Below are 20,757 nucleotides of genomic sequence, written 5' to 3'. Positions count from 1 at the left end.
TTGGTTTACGATAGCGAGCCTTTAGAGCAATTTACATCAAAAGTGATGCGGTGTTACGTTTATTCTACTTTACTTTGCTCTCTGATCAGTGCTGGAAACTGCGCCATACTCCAAAGCAATTAGATGATCGAAAACTAATGACAACTGAGGCAGTTTTCTTGATTTTATTCTTCACTGGGTACTCATTATACTCCGCTACTCATAGCCTCTTAGCGTTTCTGATCGAAATGAGCTATAATTCTAACTCTTCCCCCCCCTAATCTTAACAAGGCATCTGCTCTGCACGCTGGGTCATGTTTGAATTATTAAGGTATCCACCAACCACCACGTGAACCCTGCCAGAAACGTCATTGTGATATACTTTAGCACAATCAAATATATGACCATTAGGAACCTACTGACAACCTTGTTCATACCCTTAGACCTGTAAGAGAGTATTTTAAAGAGATCGCAGAAAGATTTTGCGTTACATAACATTATGTCATAAGACGAATATGACGTCATTGTGGACAAAATACACCACGGATTATGGTCACTGCGTCACTGTGCATCTCGAGAGATGTTCCGGGTAATTGAAAAAGTTTTTACATTTTTTAAAATCAATTTCAGTCTTCTCCATCCTTTGCCATTTCTGTTCCTTCTTTGTTAATCATTTCTATGTTTGTGTTTTTTCTATCATGACAAACTAACATTTATAAGTCTTCCAAGTTAGAGGACGAATGAAAGCTTGGCACTGCGCATCGCTGGAATAATTATTTGATTTTGGGTGCGTGGGGTCTGGGTATAAGGGTTGACGCCTTGGTTATTGATTACCAGACTCCCACCATCTCGTGTCGCTCACAGCTTTGTAAACGGCATGTCGCAATTGCGATGCTTATGATCAGTTAGAGTTTCTTTAATGGCGATGAAAAGATACGTACTAGCCCAAATTGTGACCAGTACACTGTTTATCACCGCTACCAGAATGTGTCTTTTCCACGCTTTCCGCCAAACTGCTATTATCGGCATGTTTTGGTAACGAGTTTCAATCATTATGGACAAGCTGGTGAAAAACCACTCAATGGCCAGTGGGACTGACGTGGTTATTGCAAAAGACTGAAGAAGCTGGAGTGGAGAGTTGTCGCTGGAGTAAAAATACTCATAAAAGTAGAGAAAACCATTGACAGAAATTATAGCAATTGATTCATAGAGCATGCTCATAATGGCAATATCCGCTGCCAGTCTTTCGCGGCGAGGCGTGCGAAATCCTCCCCACGGAACCCTCCTCTTTTCAAAAATCTGGTGGCAAATATGATCTATGAAAACCATGGTGCTGCGCTCGATGACCTCTGCGATGCCATGAATAACTCCAATTACCACAACGGACTTGAATTTCTGATTCAGACCAAGATCCAGTTGTAAAAGTCTCAACATCACCGCTGACCCGAGGTACAGCGGCACTAACAGCACGAATGAAGTTCCCGGATGACTGATACGCGACAACCGCTGGATGCATATGCGGGAGATGCCTTTAACAACTACTGTGATGAGCGGAGTGAATATGGCGATGATCATTTTGCCTGATCTGTCTTCTTTGTTGAATGCTGGATAAATGAAATACGAAATTAAAACAGCTGTGATGTAGGACAACGTAACAGGTGTTGTTAAAATAAAAAGCAACTTGACCTGTGTCTTGCGAGGACCTCCACAAAAGTGCTTAACAATAACACAAGCTTGTAAACAAACACATAGAAAAAATAACACTATTAACGGCACTTTTTCCTTCGGGGTCAACTTTGTACGAGTGATTCCAAACGCTTGAAAGCAAATTCTATAGATCGCATCCAGGGTATAAAATGCCAGACACAAAAGACACAGTTTAAGCTTCATTCCATAAATTTGAAAAGGCCGGAAGTAAAAAAGACAGTTAAGAAAAAACCAGTAAAAATATAAGGAACAAATGATGACTTCTGATATGGTTCGCATCCATTGCAGTTTTTCCGGGATAAATTTTATGGAGTAACTTTCACATTTAAGCAATGTTTGATAACTGAGGTAGTATACGACAATGGAAACTGTGCCAACCGCGATTGCACCGAGAATTGATATCAAGAAACCAAAATAAAACGATTTCCAAAGTGAACACAATAACGATGGTCTCAATCTTTTCCAAGCCATCCCTTGATCATCAAGCGGTTCATGATACAAGCCTTCGTCACTTTCTGTTGCAATGGCGTTTAACATTCTAGCATCTGTTCTACCAGAGCTTAAATAGTCGAGAGTTGTTGCGTTTTTGTTGCTATATTCCTGGTAAATAATTTCTCCGTCAATTGGATGACCGTACCACTCCAAGCCTGTATCGGTTAAGGGGTCGTACTCAAATAAATGAGCGCTTTCTACGGCCTCGTCAAAATCATAATGCTCCGCCACACTTCGAGTGAAACAGTACACTACATGACCAACAAACTCTATAAACGTTTGAAAATACATTTTTGTTGAAAATCTTCTGCGGAGACCAGAGGCATGAAAGTTTGATTTGACTTTGGCACAAAATGAGCTCACACCCTCAAGAACTTTTATACCGTTCGTCAAAGCGTCAGAATGTGGATTAAATATTTCAATTTTGACGACCCACTTAATTGCGACACTTTACTCAACCGTCAATTATTTGCATGTATTACGGAAACTGAAAATAAAGAATGAACTTATGACGCACGACAACAGTAGATAAGAAACTCGACGGTCGGAACCACCTAAAAAAAAGGGTCGAACCACCGAAAAAGAAAAGGGGGTTTGCTGAGAAAGTAAAGGGCATAAGGAATGAAGCTAAAATTAAAAGTTGGGGACGATCCCTCATAACAACACCAGAAGAGTTACAATTTTGTACCTTCCCGTTTTGGCAGAGAGGATAAATAGAGCATAATGCCGGGGGCTAAAAGAAAATGTTTTAACACTTCCCGTCAACTCCTTTCATTTATTGGTTCACGCGAGTTAAATTATTTCACTTACTTGTGAGGCATTTGTTTATTTTTCGTGTGGTTTGCCTAAGGAATTTTAGAACAAGCCAGCAAAGTACAGGAGATCATTTTTACTGTTGCGGTAACCAACGCAGTCATATCTTTCAGACCTTTTTGAGCTTCTTGCAATTCCTTTAATTTTAGAGGGCTGACCAGGGATCAGTTAATTTTTCGGCGCACTTTGTAATAGAAGGGGTCAATATCACTCTCGTCACCCGTGAAATTTGATCAGAAGTTTCCGAGTCAGACAGCGGACACAGAAGACAACTCTTGACAAATATTAATTTTCTTTTAATGATTTAAACCCTAAAACATGTAACTATTGTTAATCATTAGTGAGAAAACTAATAAATAAAGACGTTGATTGATAGTCGAAAGCTTTAAAAAGCCTCTTTATCGAAAAGGAAAATCTCATTATCATAACTTTAAACAGTTTGTCCATAAATATTTTGTTTACGACCATTTAGAGCTGTTCATAGAGGTTTTCTGACGCGATTAGCATTTGGAAACTGAAATCATCCTCTATTAAAAAAAAAAACCAAAAAAACTTATGCCTGTTTCTACTCACCAGAGAGTTAAACTATTAAATTTTTAATTCAGAAATTAAATACCTACCTACATTTTTGGTAAGAAACTCAAAACAAGACAATTCATCTCGGAAATAACGATAGCCTTCGACAAAACGTCGGCCTACCTTCGGCGGTTCACTCGCAAATGTCGAATTCGTATTCACAATGCCAAATAACAAAAAGATTTAGTCTTTATTTTCTGTTATCGACCGCTGACCTTGGAACAGCGCTACAACCCTCCACTGAAATTTCTCTACCTAGCTAATGATGTCAGAGGTTAGAAGACCCGACTTCGACTCATCGTCAACCGAATACAACTCAGTAAAAAACTGGTCATAGCTCACTAATGAAATTATCTCCACATTGCGTTTAAGTCGAAGCCTTGATATCCACACGATTTCGTTGAAAATGCCGAAGAAATTTGTTGTCGACTAGGCATAATGTCCCTTCACCAGTATGAGACCAAGTGTACCTCTGGGCACCAAGCTTAGCATGACTCGACCCAGTGCTCACCTGCAGCTGTGGGTGATAACATTAAAAGCAAATCATTCACTCTCTTGCCGTGGTTCTTCTCCTTCACCTTGTTGTGCTTGTGAAGCAGTTATGGCCTGAATTTGTCCCAGCAGTTGTTGAACATCTGGTTGGTTGGGATCGATAGCGACGTAGACGGCGTTACTGTCGACTAGAGGTACACCATCCTCTGATGTCACTGGGACAGCGGTACTCTCTTGCAACACATGCTCCGTGACCATCTGATAAAGTAAAGAAAGTAAGGTCATTCTTCATTTCGTTGTATTAACCCACGCATCCGCACTCTACATAATTTACACGCGTGATTCGTGCGCGCCATTAACAAACTGCGGAGTTCGCCGTGGAGGTGGACGATATTTTCTCGAAAATGTTTACAGTGAATCTTTCTTACCCTACGCACCTCGCACCGTATAATTTCCACGCGTAATTCGCGCACACCCAAGTAAAAAATTGCTTAGTTACTCAGTGAGGTGACCATTGGTTTCTCCTTTTTTGTCTTAGATCGGAAACAACCGTTGAACTGTGAATTTGGAGTGACTTGCTGTAGCGTCATCGCCTTTAAGCAGGCTTATACCCTGAGTTAAATTCGAAATAAAGGTTGAATTTACCATTTATAGCGTGACTTTAAACCATATTTATAGCGTGACTTTAAACTTTTTACAGCGTGACTTTAAACTGTATTTATAGCGTGACTTTAAACTTTATTTACAGCGTGACTTTAAACTTTATTTACAGCGTGACTTTAAACTATATTTAAAGCGTGACTTTAAAATCATATTTACAGCGTGACGTGACGCACTACCTCGTTATGTTGTCCTTCAGCCTGTTCTTGGATCATAACTTCAGTTCCTACAACCATTTCCGTTTGCCCAGTTCCCTGGGAAGTGTTAGCATCGCTGGGGACATGTATTAAACCGGAGGGATTCTGCATCAAGTCAGTTGCCTGTTGAACTGCAGCCTGGTTGACGATCTGTTCTGCAAGTTCAGCGCTGATTTCTGGAATAGTGACTACAGTGAAAGGAAGACTTAAAGTAAGGTTTATGATCAAGTCTCTTTGATAAATCTTTTAATCTAAATTTGCTCTATCCAAACACTTTACAGTGCATTTCGATTGTAGCGCAAAATCAAAACCAAATCAAACACAACAGCCAAACAGAGAAAATGAATACACCTCTTGACGCCATATGAAGGCAGCTTTCGGAAAGGCGGGAAAACGCGAGACGCCAGAGACCAAGTTGCTATCAGCTTTGAATCTGATTGGTTGAGAGCGTGGTGCAAGATTTCTGAACCAATCAAAGTGCGTAAATAAGCTAAACCAAAGCATTCACAGATTTCTAGACTCGAGTGAAAGCTATTTTGACTAACAATAATACAAAACAGACTTGGCCTTAACGTTTGTCTGCGTAGATGTTTTTAGACACTTTTTAGTACGCACGAGCCGCGCTTGGCAACGCAGTGTGTTTTTCACGCGCTCTGCACTACTGCACGTTTTTCCGCACCTGAAAATTTTTAAATATTTTCCCGCGCTCAGCACCGCAGCATCTTCTCCTGTTACTGACAACAGTTATACCTTTCCCTGCCCTTGACACCGTTGCAAGTTTTCCTCGCGCTGGCCACAGTTAGCTTGTTTTCTACGTTCAGCTCAGCCGTTAAATAATTTTTACAAAAACGAAATCAACCACATTCGAAGCCGCGTAGCTTTACCTGTTGTAATCTGAGGTTGTTCGGCGTCTTGTTCGCCTTCACTTCCGCTCGCTCCGCCGCGTCCAAGCCGCTGTGTTTGTACCTGATTCAGTAAATGCTGCGCTAAAAGCAACTGCTGGGCCAGAGTGATCTTAAACTCGCTTCCCGCCTGGTCTGCGCCTTGAACAACAATCTGTGGTCCCCCGGCGCCTTCGGTCACTTCTGCACTCAAGTTGTGAGGGATGATCTCGCCAAGGACCTGGGTAACTTGTTGTAAGAGAGAAGTATCCGGGACTTTGGATTCTTGTGCCTTTGTTGTATCTGTGACTTCGCTCTAGCGTTATAAAAGCAGACCGGTTTTTGAAACTGTTAATTATACGCAAATTTAATATAAATTCTTCACTCTAAAGCAAGATTTATTTAATTTCTAATTACTACACCACTACTAGCACAAAGTGTGCTCTAGAATACCTCTTGCTCTTTGACTGCCTCGGTTTGAAGTTCTCCTTCAGTATCAGCTTTCCCTGCCTCATTTTCAACCAGACTTTTGCCTTCGTTCTGAATACTTTGGGCAGCGGAATCTGCCTCCATAGTACCCAAGTCTTCCTGATTATCCACGTCCATATTTTGCCGAGAAGAGCTGTCGTCATATTTAAAGTCTGTCTGGCTTTCCTGACTCGCATGTTTAGCATGAGTGTTGAGATGATTTTTTAAATAATTGAGCCGAGTGAACTTCTTATCGCAGTGCTCACAGGCAAAAGGTTTTTCTCCTTTGTGGATGTTCAAGTGTCGTTTGTAAGTCGTCAGATAGTTGAATTCCTTCTCACAAGTGTCGCATTTATATGGACGAACACCTAAAGAGATAGAGAGGGCATCGTTAGGGAGCTTGATGTATAAAATTGAGTTTATTAACTTGTAATTGCTTACCTGTGTGTAAACGAATGTGGTTCTTGTAACTGTCCAACCGAGTGAATTCTCTTCCACAGTCCTCGCACCGAAAGGGTTTAAAGCCTGTGTGAAGGCGGAGATGCCGCTTGTGACTTCCAAAGTCTGAGAACACTTTCCCGCAAAAGTTACACTGTCAAAGAAAGAAGACCTCGTTAAACCATGCTGCTTTCATGCTGACAAGTTTTGATAATCAGTGGGCATTTAAGAATTTAAAAAGGTTTTCCTTGGAATTCCCTCTTTCCAGAAACTAACGATAAAGGCCTTTGCCAGTAAAGACAAAAAATGAATGTCTCAGTTTCCTCTGCTGAAATAATTACAAACTCACTTTGAATGGTTTCTCCCCTGTGTGTGTGCGCGCATGTCTTTTCAGATCTCCTAGGTTAGCAAAGCCGTGGCCACACTGCTCACAGGTATAGGGTCTTTCCCCAGTGTGAACACGAATGTGTGTCTTCAAATTGTATGACTTGTTGAATTCCTTACCACAGTACTCACAAGGATAAACCCTACCTGCAAAAAAAAAAAAACCGCATTTTGTTTGAGCTGAGCAAACATCAAACAAGTGCTACGTTAGGTTGGTCCACATATTATTTCATCGAGTGCAATTCAATGAGTGTAGTGATCCAGTCAGAACTAGTGAAGGTAGACTGCCCTAGGCTTTCAACTGCTCTAGGCTTTCATTTTGTTTGAGATGAGCAAACATCAAACAAGTGCTACGTTAGGTTGGTCCACATATTATTTCATCGAGTGCAATTCAATGAGTGTAGTGATCCAGTCAGAACTAATGAAGGTAAACTGTTCTAGGCTTTCAGCGACTAAACTAGTATGAAATTCATGCTTAACCCTTTACAACCTAACATAAGTGTGAATATTCTCCAGTCTGTTGTTCATAACATTTCCTATGGTGTTGACAGGTAGAATTTGTTTAACAGTCAAGCGCTTCTTCAGTTGGTGATCATTTCCTTTATTCTCATGGCCTAAATGTGTGATTCAGGAATGATATTGTGAGGAGAAATTACATGCTAATCACCCTCAGGGGTTAAAGGGTTAATAGTAAACAGACCAATGGTAGAGGTGGAGCAAAACACAAGGGAGTCCTGGGTCAGATTGTGTAAAGAATGGCTTTCTTTACACGACCCAAACGTTTTTTCACTTCTCTACTGCTATGTTGCTGGTTACCTCCATGCCTCATTTTACTACCTGAATGTCGGGAAGAGGTTATAAAGAGAGTAATTTGCAACAGGTAATCCCATGGCAAAGAAAAATACCATAATAAGTAGCCTGTGTAAAGCTGCTCCCTACCCTCCAAAAGAAAATCAATTTTCTTTAGGAGGGTAGGGAGTGGCCATACACAGGCTATACAGTAAGCCAATGAGAACTCAAAGTGAATGAAAGTAATTAAGGGGGTAAGTTTCTAAACAAACTGTGCTGCTGTGTCTGTGCAGGGTATTACAAGATAATGGTAATTTTGTGTGGTGAACTGAGTTGATGATGTAAATCTGCCCCAAAGAGAGTTTCTGAAGCTGATGTTTCGAGCGTCAACCCTTGGTCAGAGCAATGGATGAAAGGCTAACAATGCCAGTTTTAGAAAATCTCCATGGTGGCCACTATCAACACAATTGAATGAAAGTAAGCTATCTCTGGCACAGAAAAGCACAATCAATGGACCAAATCACAGATTAAATGGATCTAGTTTGCATCTGACTGTTTGAGAGCAAAAATTTCTGAAATGATTGAGCCCATCAATTTCTGGTTGATGGTCATTGACTGCCTCTCTATTGTGTAAAATAACATAATTTCAAAAAAATCAATTTTTTTTAAAGTGTTACCTCCATTTGAAACAATCCTGGTTCCAACAGCTAGAAGAAATCAAGAGCCATTACAGTTAGTATGAATACATTTTTTTTTATCAATTGAAATCATTTATATCAATGAAATTGTTACTAGTATGAATCTCATTCTATGGAAACAGCCCCAAAGACTTCTTGAAAGTGCTATGAAAACTCTCATGGCCTTTTATCCTTCTACAATAGCTTAAAAGACAACTTTGCTGTATATTTGAGGCCCAGGCACAAATTCACCTTGTAAATAGCATAGTAAAATGTATAGAGAACAGTAGGGAGAACTTTTTTCTTTTTTTTTTTTTTTTAATTTTTTAAACAATTTTATTTACAAGACGATCATTTACACTACTTACAGTGTTAATTACACTTACATTGTACTTGCTACTTACACTACTGATACTTATACTTACACAAATTATGCATACACTACATTACGATACATGTATTACAATATTATTAACATTAATTTAATTTACGGTTGGCGTGTTTACAAAGTTCTTTTCAATTAAAAGACAATCACAAGTAAACATACAGGTCTCAAAAATGCTACATTTCTTTGGATATTTACTTTTGATATAGCTTAAACAAATATTTATGAAATTAAGTATAAGTCTAACCTAAAACAACAGCAGCATGAAAAATTAAAGTAAAAAAGCCCACGTGCAATAAAATTTCGGAAGTTCTTTTTTTGCAGACGCGATCTCTTTTAGGGAGAACTTGCATACTGATGTTGAGGTATACAGTAAAGAGTAGACACCAACCTGCTGTGGAATCTCCTGACCCAGACAAAATAGCCACCTCTCCACTATCCAGCTGAGCATGTACTTGCTCATTGGCGTCCATGACGCCAGATGACTGCTGCATGTTCTGCACAGCTGTATGAACCCGACGCAGTACCTCGTTAGCCTCCTCATCTGGAACTTCAGCTTGTACAATCTCCATAACTGGATGAAAAGAAGAATATCAAAATTTATGTCAATTCCTTTATCAGCTGAATGATTACATAGCAGTGATGTCAATCCAACAAGTTTGTATTTGCACATTTCCCAATTATAAATAAGAATATCAGCAGAATGTTAGCCCTTTAACTCCCATGAGTGACCAAAACAGAATTTCTCCTTGCAATAACAATACAATGTCAAGTAGAAAAGTGATGAGAATATAGAAAAATATCAACAAGGAGGTAATTAGATGATCCAATACCAAACTCTCTGAACTAACATCATAAGAATTTATGGCAGGCAGTAAGGAGAATAACTAACAAGATGCTGGAAGTGAAAGGAATAACTTATGTTTGCACGTTTACCTTGCGAGGCTGTTGTCTCCACATCACAGTGATGCCCAACATTAATAACTGTGGCTTCAATTGTTTCACAACTTATCTGCTGAATCTGTGACATCTGCGATAGCACATTGGCTGCAGTAGCTTCCTCTTCACTTGACATGGCTGCAACTCTTTCTTGACCATGAAATCACTTTGAAAAGAAGTCAAAGAAAGTTGAAAGCACAAGTTAGTTTTATCATTTTATCATGAGTGACCAAAACAGAATTTCTCCTTAAAATATCAATACAATGTCAACCAGATAAGTGATGAGAATACAGAAAAATATAAATTTGGAGATAATTAATTGATCCAATACTAAATTCTCTGAACTTACATTATAAGAATTGTATAGTTGTCAGTAAGGAGAATTACAAATTTGATCTAAGAGTTAATGGGTTAATCAGAACAGTAAATAAAGTGCAAAGGTATGAAAACAAAACAGAGTTAGCTTGGGCGGAGAGTGACTGGGATCTAATTTCTCCTAACAACATCATCCTGAATCACACATTGAGGTCATGAGATTAAAGGCATTGATCACCAACCATTGAAGCTCTTGATGCTTAAACAAATTCTCCTTATCAGCATCTTAGGAAATATACAGAAAACCCTAGGAATGACTATCATCTAATTTCTCTTTACAAATCACCCTGTTTCACACATTATGGTCATGAGAATAAAGGCAATGATCACCAACCAATTAAGCTCTTGATGCTTAAACAAATTCTCCTTGTCAGCATCTCAATGTACAGAAAAAAAGCTTAGAAATGTACAGAAGAAAAATTTACAAAGGTTAGGAAAAGGTACAACTACAGTCCTCTGCAATTTTGATTAGCTAAATCCACTCTTTTTTTTCCTTTTATCATGTTTTTTTTCAATGAGTCCAGGCTAGGTGCTAGAAAGAGGTTGTTTTTGTATGAAATAAAGTTTCTGCCAAAACATTGAGATCTTGAAAATTTAAAATGTTCATATGTTTAATGCATTGTCTAATCACCCAGCACTCAGCTACTGTTTTAACTGGACTAAATGCCCAGCAGTGGGAAATTTCACTAAAGGTTCTATCAAACTTCTAGAGAGTATTGGATGTTTTATTAGAAATATCAGGAAATTTCAAAAATTATTTTGTTGTTTCAACCGACAAATTTTCCAAGCTTTTGCACACTGTCAAGTCACTTGGTGTATCACACTAAGGAAACAATTCTGACCAAGCCATGCACAAGCTGGGAAGATGTCCTAGAGTGAGGCAATTGGAATTATTTGACTATTTCTAAACAAACATGGGACACTTCCATTGAGTTTACACGAGGTTTTCTGCAGGAATATTTCTGTGAGGAGCATTGGTCCATTTGGGACAATGCCCAGCTGCCAGGCACTTACAGCCAACATCAGATAGCAACAGAACAAAATATAGTGACATTAAATAATACAAAAAAAGTTAAAAGTTCAGTAAAGAAAATAGAGAAAGATGTCTTTTGTCTTTTCATAAGCATGAGATAAAGAAAAAATTCTGAATCCCCATTAGGAACCAAACCTCAGACCTTCAGATTCCACACTTCGAAGCTCTACCACTGAGCCACAGAGACTCTACAGTGAGCAAGGCCCATTATCACATTTGTATAAGACATGCATCCTGCATATTGCTAGGATCAGCAAGATAGCTAGCATCACATTTTGTAAATAGAAAGGTGGTAAGTTTTAAGCTTGGTAAAGAAAATAGAAATACGTTTTCATCCTGCTGATCCTAGAAGTATGCAGGATGCATGTCGTATATGGATTTTGTGATGGGCTTTGCTCACCACAGAGTCTATCTACCATAGAGTCAATAGAGTCTAAAGAGCCACACGCAACCAGAGACGTGCAAAAAAATGACAGCAGCGAACTTATAATCAGTTTAAGGGTGTTACCATTTTATCTCATCAAACGGTCTTGACTAATCCAAAAGGAAAATGTCAACCAGTGAGATACGAGACTTATTTAAGATCCTCAAGTTGAAGTTTGACATTCACAATTAAAATCTAGTCCAGGTTTTCAGAGAATTCGAAATGATTTATAGTTTATTTTCGTCAGTTTCGATATACAATGAAAATGATCAAAGAATATTCTCCGATTAAAAAAAAAACTTGGAATAAAAAACTTTCTTTCCCTTTCGCCGTCGCAAAATGGGCGCACATGTTTATGTATAAGCTCAACTGATTTTCAAACGCAAAGTTTACCTTCACGAATTCAAAATTTCAACGGAAGCAATTCAGTCGCTGCTTTCACGGCATACATTTTAACAGGATACAACGACAGAACTTTAAAAATCACAGTAGAGGTAGTTATGATCCATAGAGGTCGAAGCAAAAGAACTGTAATATTGCGCATAAACGGATGAAAAAGGCTCATCTTCCCAATCAACAATGTAATAGACAGACAATACAATGCATTGCATCGAAATTCGATGCATTTCCTCTGAAATTCCCACCAAAATCTCGATTACAATGAAACAAGGCAGTCATAGACATCCTTGATGATTCAAAGCCTACCTCTGTAAGGAAAGAAAGCAGAAATCTTGCTATGTCGCCGCGCCTTTCCAATCCAATACTAAAGATGGTGGACGCTAAGCAAGCGTGGTTCCTTTGCGAAAAGCCTACAGCCTTCCCGAAATGCACCTGAACTCAGTGTTTCCAAGATGGCGTTGTTGGCAAGGCGTCTCATATAAGATTGGTAAGTTTTGACGCTATTTTGTGGTATGTGGAGTACTATTTGAGAAAAATCAATGTAGTTTTATGTTTAAAGCTTGGGATGCGTGGATTGATTTTTTGGATCATTAGTTCTGGTCGATAAGCGTATTTCGCCTGCGTGGCATAACTCGCCTACGTCACGGGTTAGCTCGCAAACATGATTGGTCGACTCGCCTACTATCGCATCCATTCAAGTTTCTTCCTTCTGCCTTCCTGCTTGCGTGCTTGGTGAATTTGCCGTCGTTTACTCGCCCGTTAAATTCATTTGCGATCACGGAAAAGAAGCGGAAAAGAAGGATTGAAACCTCTTAATGTGTTTTTCTCAGTTAAAAATACGAAGTCATATTTTTGAAACCCGGAATCGAAGGCATTTACGTAGTCAATTCGTGCGTAATTACATCCATTGAAGTCTACATTCTGCTATCAAGTTCCCGTTTACTTCAGCATCTACTGGCTGTGATTTCAAGGAGGCATGAATACCATAGTAGAAGTGATTCCAGAGGGTGAAATTACTTGTTTTGAATATGACTTATCTACTCAACTTCTGAGTTTAGTAGGTGAGTATTGGAAATCATTTGAATTACTGCTGTCCAATTTTGCATCAAAATTGGAATTTTCCTATATCATGAGCACGTTCTTTTTTTTCTTTTTTCTGCATAAGCAGATCCAAAAACCACAGAGCCTTTTGCCGCATCAGAGACACCCAATTATATTTCAGATGCTGCTCAGCCTATATCCACAGAATCTGATACATCAACAGTCCCACCTACCCATCAATCAGGTACTGCTGAGCTCATTACCTTCAAGTCTGAAGCCTCAACACTACCTTCTACTAGTGGTTCAAATGCACATTCTGCAGAGGCTGAGACAGTGGAGACATGTTCTTCCTCAGAGTTGTATGTGGCAACAATACCACTTACTGATCTTTCTGTACTAGTTGAACCACAAATCAAGTGTTCATTGCTAGAGGAAGACCCAACCACTCCAACTTGTGTTCCATTGACCTTCACTCTTGTTGAGAAAGCAACTAAGCGAAGAGGGGATAGACTAATTGATAGCATGGGCTTCTCCTATAACATCCGCCGCAAAGGGGCCAATATAACTCGTTGGCAATGTACCATTAGGAGGAAAGAGTTCTATTGTAAAGCAGCAGTAGTGGAAAGAAATGGTGTCTTCACCTTTGGGAATTTTTCTCATAATCATGAGCCTCCTAAACCAAGAGCCCAAACTCCCTCGCGGAAGACCAAGACCAAGGCAGTGGTGGAACAATGCAAGCCTGAGCCAACCAGCACAGATGAGGTACTACACTTTCACTTGTTTTCTTTTCTTTTCATTAACCTCTATGAGTAACTAGAATTTCATTTCATATTACAATTTTACCACTAGATCAAATATTAATTGGTCATAAAAAGAAAGGAAATGATCACCAGCTAAAATAGTGCTTGATTCTTATTATAATAAACATATTCTCATTGTCAGTATTATTGGAAATGTGCAGAGAACAGTTTGGAGAATATACATACTGATCTTAGGCTGTAAAGGGTCAAGATTTTTCTGAAATCTTCTTTTATCTAGGGCCTCCTCTCAAAATACTTTTACCATTTTGTCACCATCTTTTAAGCACCCACTCAAGGCTCTTCTATCAGTCATCTTTCTTTCAGTTTCCTTTCTTAACCCTTTAATTCCTTGAAGTGATTAACATAAAACTTCTCCCTATAATATCCATACATTATTCAGTAAACAGGTAATGAGAATATTCAAACTTATCAGGTAGAAGCTGCTATCTTGATCTAGCACCAAGTTCTCATAACTAATTTACAAGGAAATGTGTAGCAGCTACAGGGGAGAATTAACAATCAGATCTTGGGAGTTAAAAGGTTAACTGAAGATTACTTCATTTAATCACATCATTTTATCACATTCTTTATTTTCAAAGAGTTTATGTGACATTTTGAACTGGTGTTTCAGGAAAATCTTCAGCCGGCAACTACTCTATTCCAAGCTTTGCCTGAACCTTGTGGTAACATAGAACATTCAAACCCTAATGCTGCTCAACTGCCACCTAATGATAACCAGGCTGATTTGGTTGAGTCAGTTATTCAGACTTCACCACCCACTCCCACACCTCCAACAAATGTTCCTATGACATATCACTTGGTGGAGGAAGCATCTCTGCGGAGAAGGAACAAACTGATTGACAGTAAAGGCTTCTCCTATAATGTCCGTCGTATGAAAGCTGATAAAATTCACTGGCAGTGTAGCATAAGGCCAAAGGGAAACCACTGCAAAGCCACAGTGCTTGAGCAGGATGGTGTGTACACTTTTGGGAAACATCCCCACAACCATGGTACCTACTCAGGAACTCTAGCTGCTGCTCAAATAGTGTCTACCATTAAAACAAAGGCATTGGAAGAGTTATCCAAGCCAGCTTCTGTCATTGTTAAAGAGGTATTTCTTTCTGTCTTTTTATTTGTCTTTGCTGATGAGCTTCCTGTATCCCAGTTTCATTAGCCAAAAGTTACTTGCCAAGAATAATTCCTGCTACCCTGGATGGGATCTTAGGGAAGAGATGTCATTTACCGCCTGGGGAGGGGTGGAGGACTTTGGGGATCACATGATTTCCATGGGGGGACAGAAAGAGGGTCACTTGTCGCCCAAAGAGTATAAACAAGACTTTAAAAAATTGACTGCAAATTGACTGCCAGTGAGAGGAGAACCATATGAATACGACAGAGCCTTGTGGTGGAATAGCTAAACTTTACTGTGACACAACCAAAATCCCTAACTCTACCCCCTCTCCCCATGATAAATAAGGACCAGTCTCTTAGTCAGGGGCAAGTAATCCCCTGCCCCCCCTCCCCCCCCACACACACACACAGCAAATTATTGAATTTACCTTTTTATTTTAAATAGATTCTTCAGGAAGCTCTGCCTGTTACCTCTATGTGCCCAGCTTTGCCCAAAGTGGACCACATTGTACGTGCAGTAAATCGTTTGCGTCAGAAAATGAGGTCAGAAGATGTGAAAGACCTCAATTTCTCCCTTAAAGAAGACGTCATTCCTCCAGGTTTTTACCAAGCAGAGGTGAAAGTAAAGAAGCGACGCCACCTAATTTTTGCCACAGAACAACAGCTGAGTCAGCTAGCTGCAACAAAAACTTGGTACATTGACAGAAATGACAAGATAGTTAAAGACCCCTTTCACCAACTTGTGTCAATTAGTGCATTTGTTATGTCTGCAGAGTCTGCAAAACAAGTGCCATTAGCGTTTGTGTTAATGTCCTCAAAGAAAAAGAGAGATTACAAGAAGGTTAGTATACATATGACTCCCTTTTACTGCTCAGTCAAATCTTTTTAAAAGGAAAATAATGGTTAGAGCACTCTTCAAGTGAAATTTCTAATATCAAAACCAAAGTTACCTTGACAGCCAATCACAACAAGGGAAAATATGCTTGTATAAAGACAAAAAATTATCCTTTTTTGAATGCATTATTCTTCCTTTTATCTAACAGATTTTGAGAGAGATCATCCATCTTCTACCTGGGGAATGGCTTCATGTGCAATTTGTTACGGCAGATTTTGACGAGGCATTGTGGGGAGCACTTCGGTCTGTTGTCCCACATGTAAAGCTGCAGGGATGTCCTCTTCACTGGACCCAGTTGGTGTGGAAAAAGGTAAACTGAATTTGTCAAGTTAAGTTAAGTCATGCACTTGTATTTTCATCTGAGCTCCTTGCACCAGCAGAATTACAGTTTTAGGCCATCAAGCTCTTTGCCCAACCCTCTCATTTCTTATCAGCCACCCTGACATGCTCCTACTCTTTCACTCTTGTAAGTACCCTTCCCTATCATCTGGGACAAGTTTGTCTTGTAAAGGACTGTTTTTCTGAGAAAGCCATTGATAATTTCCCTCTCTGGTTGTCAAAACATTAATTGCTGTCCATCTTTTTCCTGACAACTCTCACCTGGACAATTAAACCATATTAGCAATATGCAATTTGCTAACAATGGCATCCAAATGAATGCTAGGATTGGCCAACCTCAAGGGCAAGTTCATGCATGGTTTATCTTTGTAATAGGGCAAGATGCTTAGTTCAAAAAACTTCGCATTTGTTTATTCTTTAAGTCATACTGCATATGTTTACAAACCTTTTTTAACTAGAGATAGTAGTCGTGCTCTCCATCAATGCAAAGACTAAAAATTTTTGGCTCATTTTTTTATCAGATGCAAGATCTTGGTCTGCAAGCACTGTGCATTGAGGATAATGGTATGCACAAGTACATTAGGAAACTGCTTGCATTACCCTTACTGCCTGGCAAAGAGATTTCTACTCAGTTCCAGCGACTAAAACTACAGGCAACCACGGAGACACTTCAGGAACTAATAAAATACATTGAGGATACATGGATCACCAACATTGCGTACCCCATCAGGGATTGGTCTGCTTATCGTCAGCCAATAAGAACAATGAATGACATTGGAAGCTGGCTGAAGCTTCTCAGTAATGAAACCAGTAGGAAAGGTCAAGTTCCTTTTTACACTCTAGTTCAGTCACTGCATCAAGTGGCCCAACTTTCTGTTCAAAACATGCAGTTGGTAAGCAACGAAAAGTTGATCAGGATTCAACAGCAAGATTGCCATCACTTGCAGTCACAGATCAGTCAGTATTGGACTGAGTTTAGGAAAAGAAAAATAACAGCAACAAAACTTCTAAAGGTCTGTTCCAAGCTGTATGGGCCATCTCAAACTGAGTCCTGACTTTCATATATCATGAGATTTTATTCATTCATTAATAAGCTTGTATTTATTTTGAACACTGATGTTAGATACCAGCAGAAGCCTAGTAGAACCTACTGGTAATGTGACGAAGTTTACTTGCCATGATTTTTTAAAAAATTTCTTTTGTCATAATCAAAATGTCCTATTTTTTTGCATTCAGTTTTGTATCTTGTAAAAAGTATTTTTGCAAAAATGTACATAACAGTTGTGTATTAGAAACATTATCATTAAACACATATGCTGGGGAATGTTGTTCAACCAGTAGTGGTGGTAGATGTGTCAAAATCTTTTACAGCAGTGATGAGTTTCTTTAACTTCTCAAGAAAAAAATTTCACTTAGGTTAAAAATTTAATTTATTACAGTGTAACATTAATTATTGATCATTAATAGCACCGTTGGGGTTAAGAGAATTGTTAATATTTTAATATTTATTATTTCTACAGTGTTGTAATACATATTGTATGATGTACTGCCACTGTTAATGTTGTAAGCGCTGTTTGTGATAAGTATCATGATTCCAGTATGCAAGGTTGTAAGTGTTTATATTGTATTGCCTAATTCTAGTATGGCAACAGAATAATATGGAAAGAGGGCAAAATTCTTACTTGCGATAGCCACAGATTATCCAAACAAATTGCTCCCGCGTTTGGCTCGTTACACAGTGTCGTCTCTACCATGACACATATTACACGACGAACCTAAACACTTAGGTTAAGAATATGTCTTTGTTTCGACCTTGCGAGGCCAGTGCACTTGTCAAGCGCAAGGTACGCGCGCGAAGAATAGCAGCCCCCGGCTCAGTCTTGCGCGTGAGTGCCAGTGTCATTCACTCGCGTGACTGGTTCCTAGGGTTCTGTCTTCCCCGTGGAGAGAGGAACTTGGTAACGAGGTTCTCACTCGCACCCAATCCAGCGCGTGCTACGTGCCCTAGTCATTATTCCTAATAGCGGGTATGAGTATATTTGTCTTTTCTACACGAATATTAGCTTTCTTAGCATAGCTTTTGAGTGAAAATGCGACCGATTTTAAACATCGAGTCCAGAAAGTGTAATTCACACGGATATTAAAGAATAACAATTGGGGGATCAATATATATCAGTATCTGGGCAACTGCCCACCTACCCCTCCCCTAACTCAACAACAGTCAATTGATAACAAGTTAGGGTTAATGTTGGGTTAGGGGAGGGGTAGGTGGGCAGTTGCCCAGATACTGATACTGATCCCAATTGGGCCCGGCTGTTACAGCGAAAGCAAGACGTCATCTTCTGGACATGGACTTTCAACACTGATTTTATTACAGGATAACAGGGTAAAACTAAAAAACAAAACAAATACGATATGAGTCTAGTAGGATAAACCAACAGCTGTGGCTTGACTCGACTCCCAGACCTGATATCACATGTGGGTTGAGTTTGTGGTTGTTCTCGTCCTTGTTCCTGGGGTTTTTCTCCAGGTCCTCCGGTTTTCCTTCCTCCACATAAACCAAAATTCTAAGTTCTAATTCAACCTGGAAACAGTGGTCAAGATGAGCCACCACCTAGAATGTCCACTGCTGAATTCCATTCTTCTTCTTCTTCTCGTTATTATTATTATTATTATTATTGTTATTATTGTTGTTATTATCATTATTATTGTTGTTACTATCATTATTAAAAAAAACTACGGTTAACTATAACTTTATTGAAAAAACTACTTTAACAGACAGGTAATTTAGTGTTAACAACTGGGTTGAAAACGTAAATTAGCCACCGTAGAGGGTAAAAAAGCTGACGTTTCGAGCGTTAGCCCTTCGTCAGAGCGATTGCTCTGACGAAGGGCTAACGCTCGAAACGTCAGCTTTTTTACCCTCTACGGTGGCTAATTTACGTTTTCAACCCAGTTGTTAACACTAAATTACCTGCTATACTCTCCCACCGACGCAGCATCACAGTTTCTTTAGAAACTTACCCCTTTATACTTTAACAGCAACTGCGCTTAGCGCGACTTCTAGAGAATCTGACTGAAAAAGTGACTGTTTAAAAGAATCTGGGTTTAAATACAAGAGGACTGCATAATTACGTGCGGGACGAAAGCGTGTGAAAGTGAAGGTGTAACTGACGAAAAACGATGACAAACGGAACAGAAAACAACGAGGATGTATAAGAAAAGAATAGATAAGAAAAATAAATAGTTCCAAAACTAATTAAAAGACGCTCAGATCTTGCACTGGTAGCTATGAGAGAGGTCTCTAATTAACGAGATTTGTGTCTATTACCATTTCTTAGGCGATGCTGTTGTTTTTGGAAAGCCTATTTGGAAGTACTAGATGACTTGTCTAGAACCTTGATCACTTCAAATGATGATTTCACGAGGGGCGAAAATTGCTTTGGGAGCATCGTTCTGTTTCGCTTCAGCTATCATTTTCCTGGTTCATGAAATGCAAACTGCTGATCGTAAGAGGCTCAGAGAAGGTGTGATCAGAGATTTAGAACGACAAGAGAAAAAGAGGAGAAACCTTGAAGAGTTAGAACAACAGATCGAACTAACAAAGAAGTTACAAGAACAGAGAGACAAATGATCTGTAATTTCCTCATGAGGAGAACTTCACAGAACTTTGTGGGGACCATAACTCAATTGTATTATGGATTAAATAAATATACTGTGCAGTTTTGGTAATTTAAAAGTGAAGCGAAGATATAAGATCTATAGAAAACAGAAAATTATTTAAAGTAAGCTTGCAAGATCTTGTTCCAGTCACCTGCTATGGTCACGTTACCTAACGATTTAGAGTAAAAATTAGTATCTGTGTGATGTGCTGAGGTATTCTGTTTATATCGTCACCACTGAATGACAGCCTGGCACAAATTACTGGTTCTTTCACTTTGATCTAAGAATAAAGGTGATCTGCGTTCTCCAAGATAGCGTGTAAAACAGATGGATTTTTCCTTCTTGTGTTTTTGAGGCGAGCACGAGCCAAGCGCGGGTCGAACTAGAAACGCGCGTGGTGTGGAGCGTGAAAAAAAAAAATCGTTCCTACTTTATCGCGTGTTTGTTCCATAGCGCTCACCTGACGCTGACTTACGCCACCTTGAAAGATGCAAAAAAAAGACAAAAAAAAAAACCAGACTGGACAACTCAAGAAACACGCCTTGCCAAGGGGTGTTTGATCCGTGAACATCACGCCACGTTACTTGAGAACAATGAACTCTTCATTGCAGAGGCATTTAGCATATTAAGGGTTTAAAATTTACGTTTGGTATGAATAACAAGTCACAACACCTCAACCAGTCTCCGGATAAATTTCGAGTTGCAGCCTTGCAGTTCGTTCAATAATCATTAAGAAAATCAGTTTGTGCATCTGCCATCACGATATTTCTCGCTCGAACT

General features: G+C 39.2%; 3 protein-coding genes and 1 long non-coding RNA gene across 4 annotated transcripts; 2 read left to right on the top strand and 2 right to left on the bottom strand.

Annotated features, from left to right (window-relative positions):
* Positions 1-255: 255 nt before the first annotated feature.
* On the bottom strand, positions 256-2,562 carry LOC131783242 (uncharacterized). The gene has a single exon (XM_059099972.2). The coding sequence runs from the start codon at positions 2,467-2,469 to the stop codon at positions 838-840; it is 1,632 nt and encodes a 543-aa protein (XP_058955955.2). The 5' UTR covers positions 2,470-2,562; the 3' UTR covers positions 256-837.
* A 1,003-nt stretch (positions 2,563-3,565) lies between these two features.
* On the bottom strand, positions 3,566-12,602 carry LOC131783230 (uncharacterized). Its single transcript, XM_066159126.1, has 10 exons — positions 12,415-12,602; positions 9,875-10,043; positions 9,330-9,512; positions 8,554-8,583; positions 7,053-7,234; positions 6,707-6,857; positions 6,251-6,633; positions 5,801-6,113; positions 4,899-5,104; positions 3,566-4,317 (listed from the first exon to the last, which is right to left on the bottom strand). Exons 2-10 carry the CDS (start codon positions 10,011-10,013, stop codon positions 4,111-4,113), a joined length of 1,794 nt encoding a protein of 597 aa, XP_066015223.1. The 5' UTR covers positions 10,014-10,043; positions 12,415-12,602; the 3' UTR covers positions 3,566-4,110.
* On the top strand, positions 12,552-20,045 carry LOC136277285 (uncharacterized). Its single transcript, XR_010715840.1, has 2 exons — positions 12,552-12,595; positions 19,656-20,045. It is a non-coding gene; the product is annotated as an uncharacterized lncRNA (long non-coding RNA).
* LOC131783223 (uncharacterized) lies at positions 12,710-17,812 on the top strand. Its single transcript, XM_066159125.1, has 6 exons — positions 12,710-13,169; positions 13,277-13,911; positions 14,581-15,060; positions 15,526-15,921; positions 16,124-16,285; positions 16,836-17,812. Exons 1-6 carry the CDS (start codon positions 13,085-13,087, stop codon positions 17,367-17,369), a joined length of 2,292 nt encoding a protein of 763 aa, XP_066015222.1. The 5' UTR covers positions 12,710-13,084; the 3' UTR covers positions 17,370-17,812.
* Positions 20,046-20,757: the final 712 nt, after the last annotated feature.

Source organism: Pocillopora verrucosa, chromosome 12, assembly GCF_036669915.1.
Source record: "Pocillopora verrucosa isolate sample1 chromosome 12, ASM3666991v2, whole genome shotgun sequence".
Lineage (NCBI taxonomy): Eukaryota > Metazoa > Cnidaria > Anthozoa > Scleractinia > Pocilloporidae > Pocillopora > Pocillopora verrucosa.
Note: the sequence above shows the minus strand (reverse complement) of the source record. Positions and strands in the feature narration are given on the sequence as shown.

What these genes read in the sequence shown, in the direction of transcription:
- LOC131783242 (XM_059099972.2), bottom strand. Translation starts at nt 2,469, where the DNA reads ATGTATTTTCAAACGTTTATAGAGTTTGTTGGTCATGTAGTGTACTGT.
- LOC131783230 (XM_066159126.1), bottom strand. Translation starts at nt 10,013, where the DNA reads ATGTCAAGTGAAGAGGAAGCTACTGCAGCCAATGTGCTATCGCAGATG. An exon ending in CAGGGGAGAAACCATTCAAA is followed by an intron (nt 6,858 to 7,052) that starts GTGAGTTTGTAA and finishes TTTCTTTGACAG; the next exon opens with TGTAACTTTTGCGGGAAAGT. An exon ending in CCACATTCGTTTACACACAG is followed by an intron (nt 6,634 to 6,706) that starts GTAAGCAATTAC and finishes CTATCTCTTTAG; the next exon opens with GTGTTCGTCCATATAAATGC.
- LOC131783223 (XM_066159125.1), top strand. Translation starts at nt 13,085, where the DNA reads ATGAATACCATAGTAGAAGTGATTCCAGAGGGTGAAATTACTTGTTTT. An exon ending in AGCCAACCAGCACAGATGAG is followed by an intron (nt 13,912 to 14,580) that starts GTACTACACTTT and finishes CTGGTGTTTCAG; the next exon opens with GAAAATCTTCAGCCGGCAAC. An exon ending in CTTCTGTCATTGTTAAAGAG is followed by an intron (nt 15,061 to 15,525) that starts GTATTTCTTTCT and finishes TATTTTAAATAG; the next exon opens with ATTCTTCAGGAAGCTCTGCC.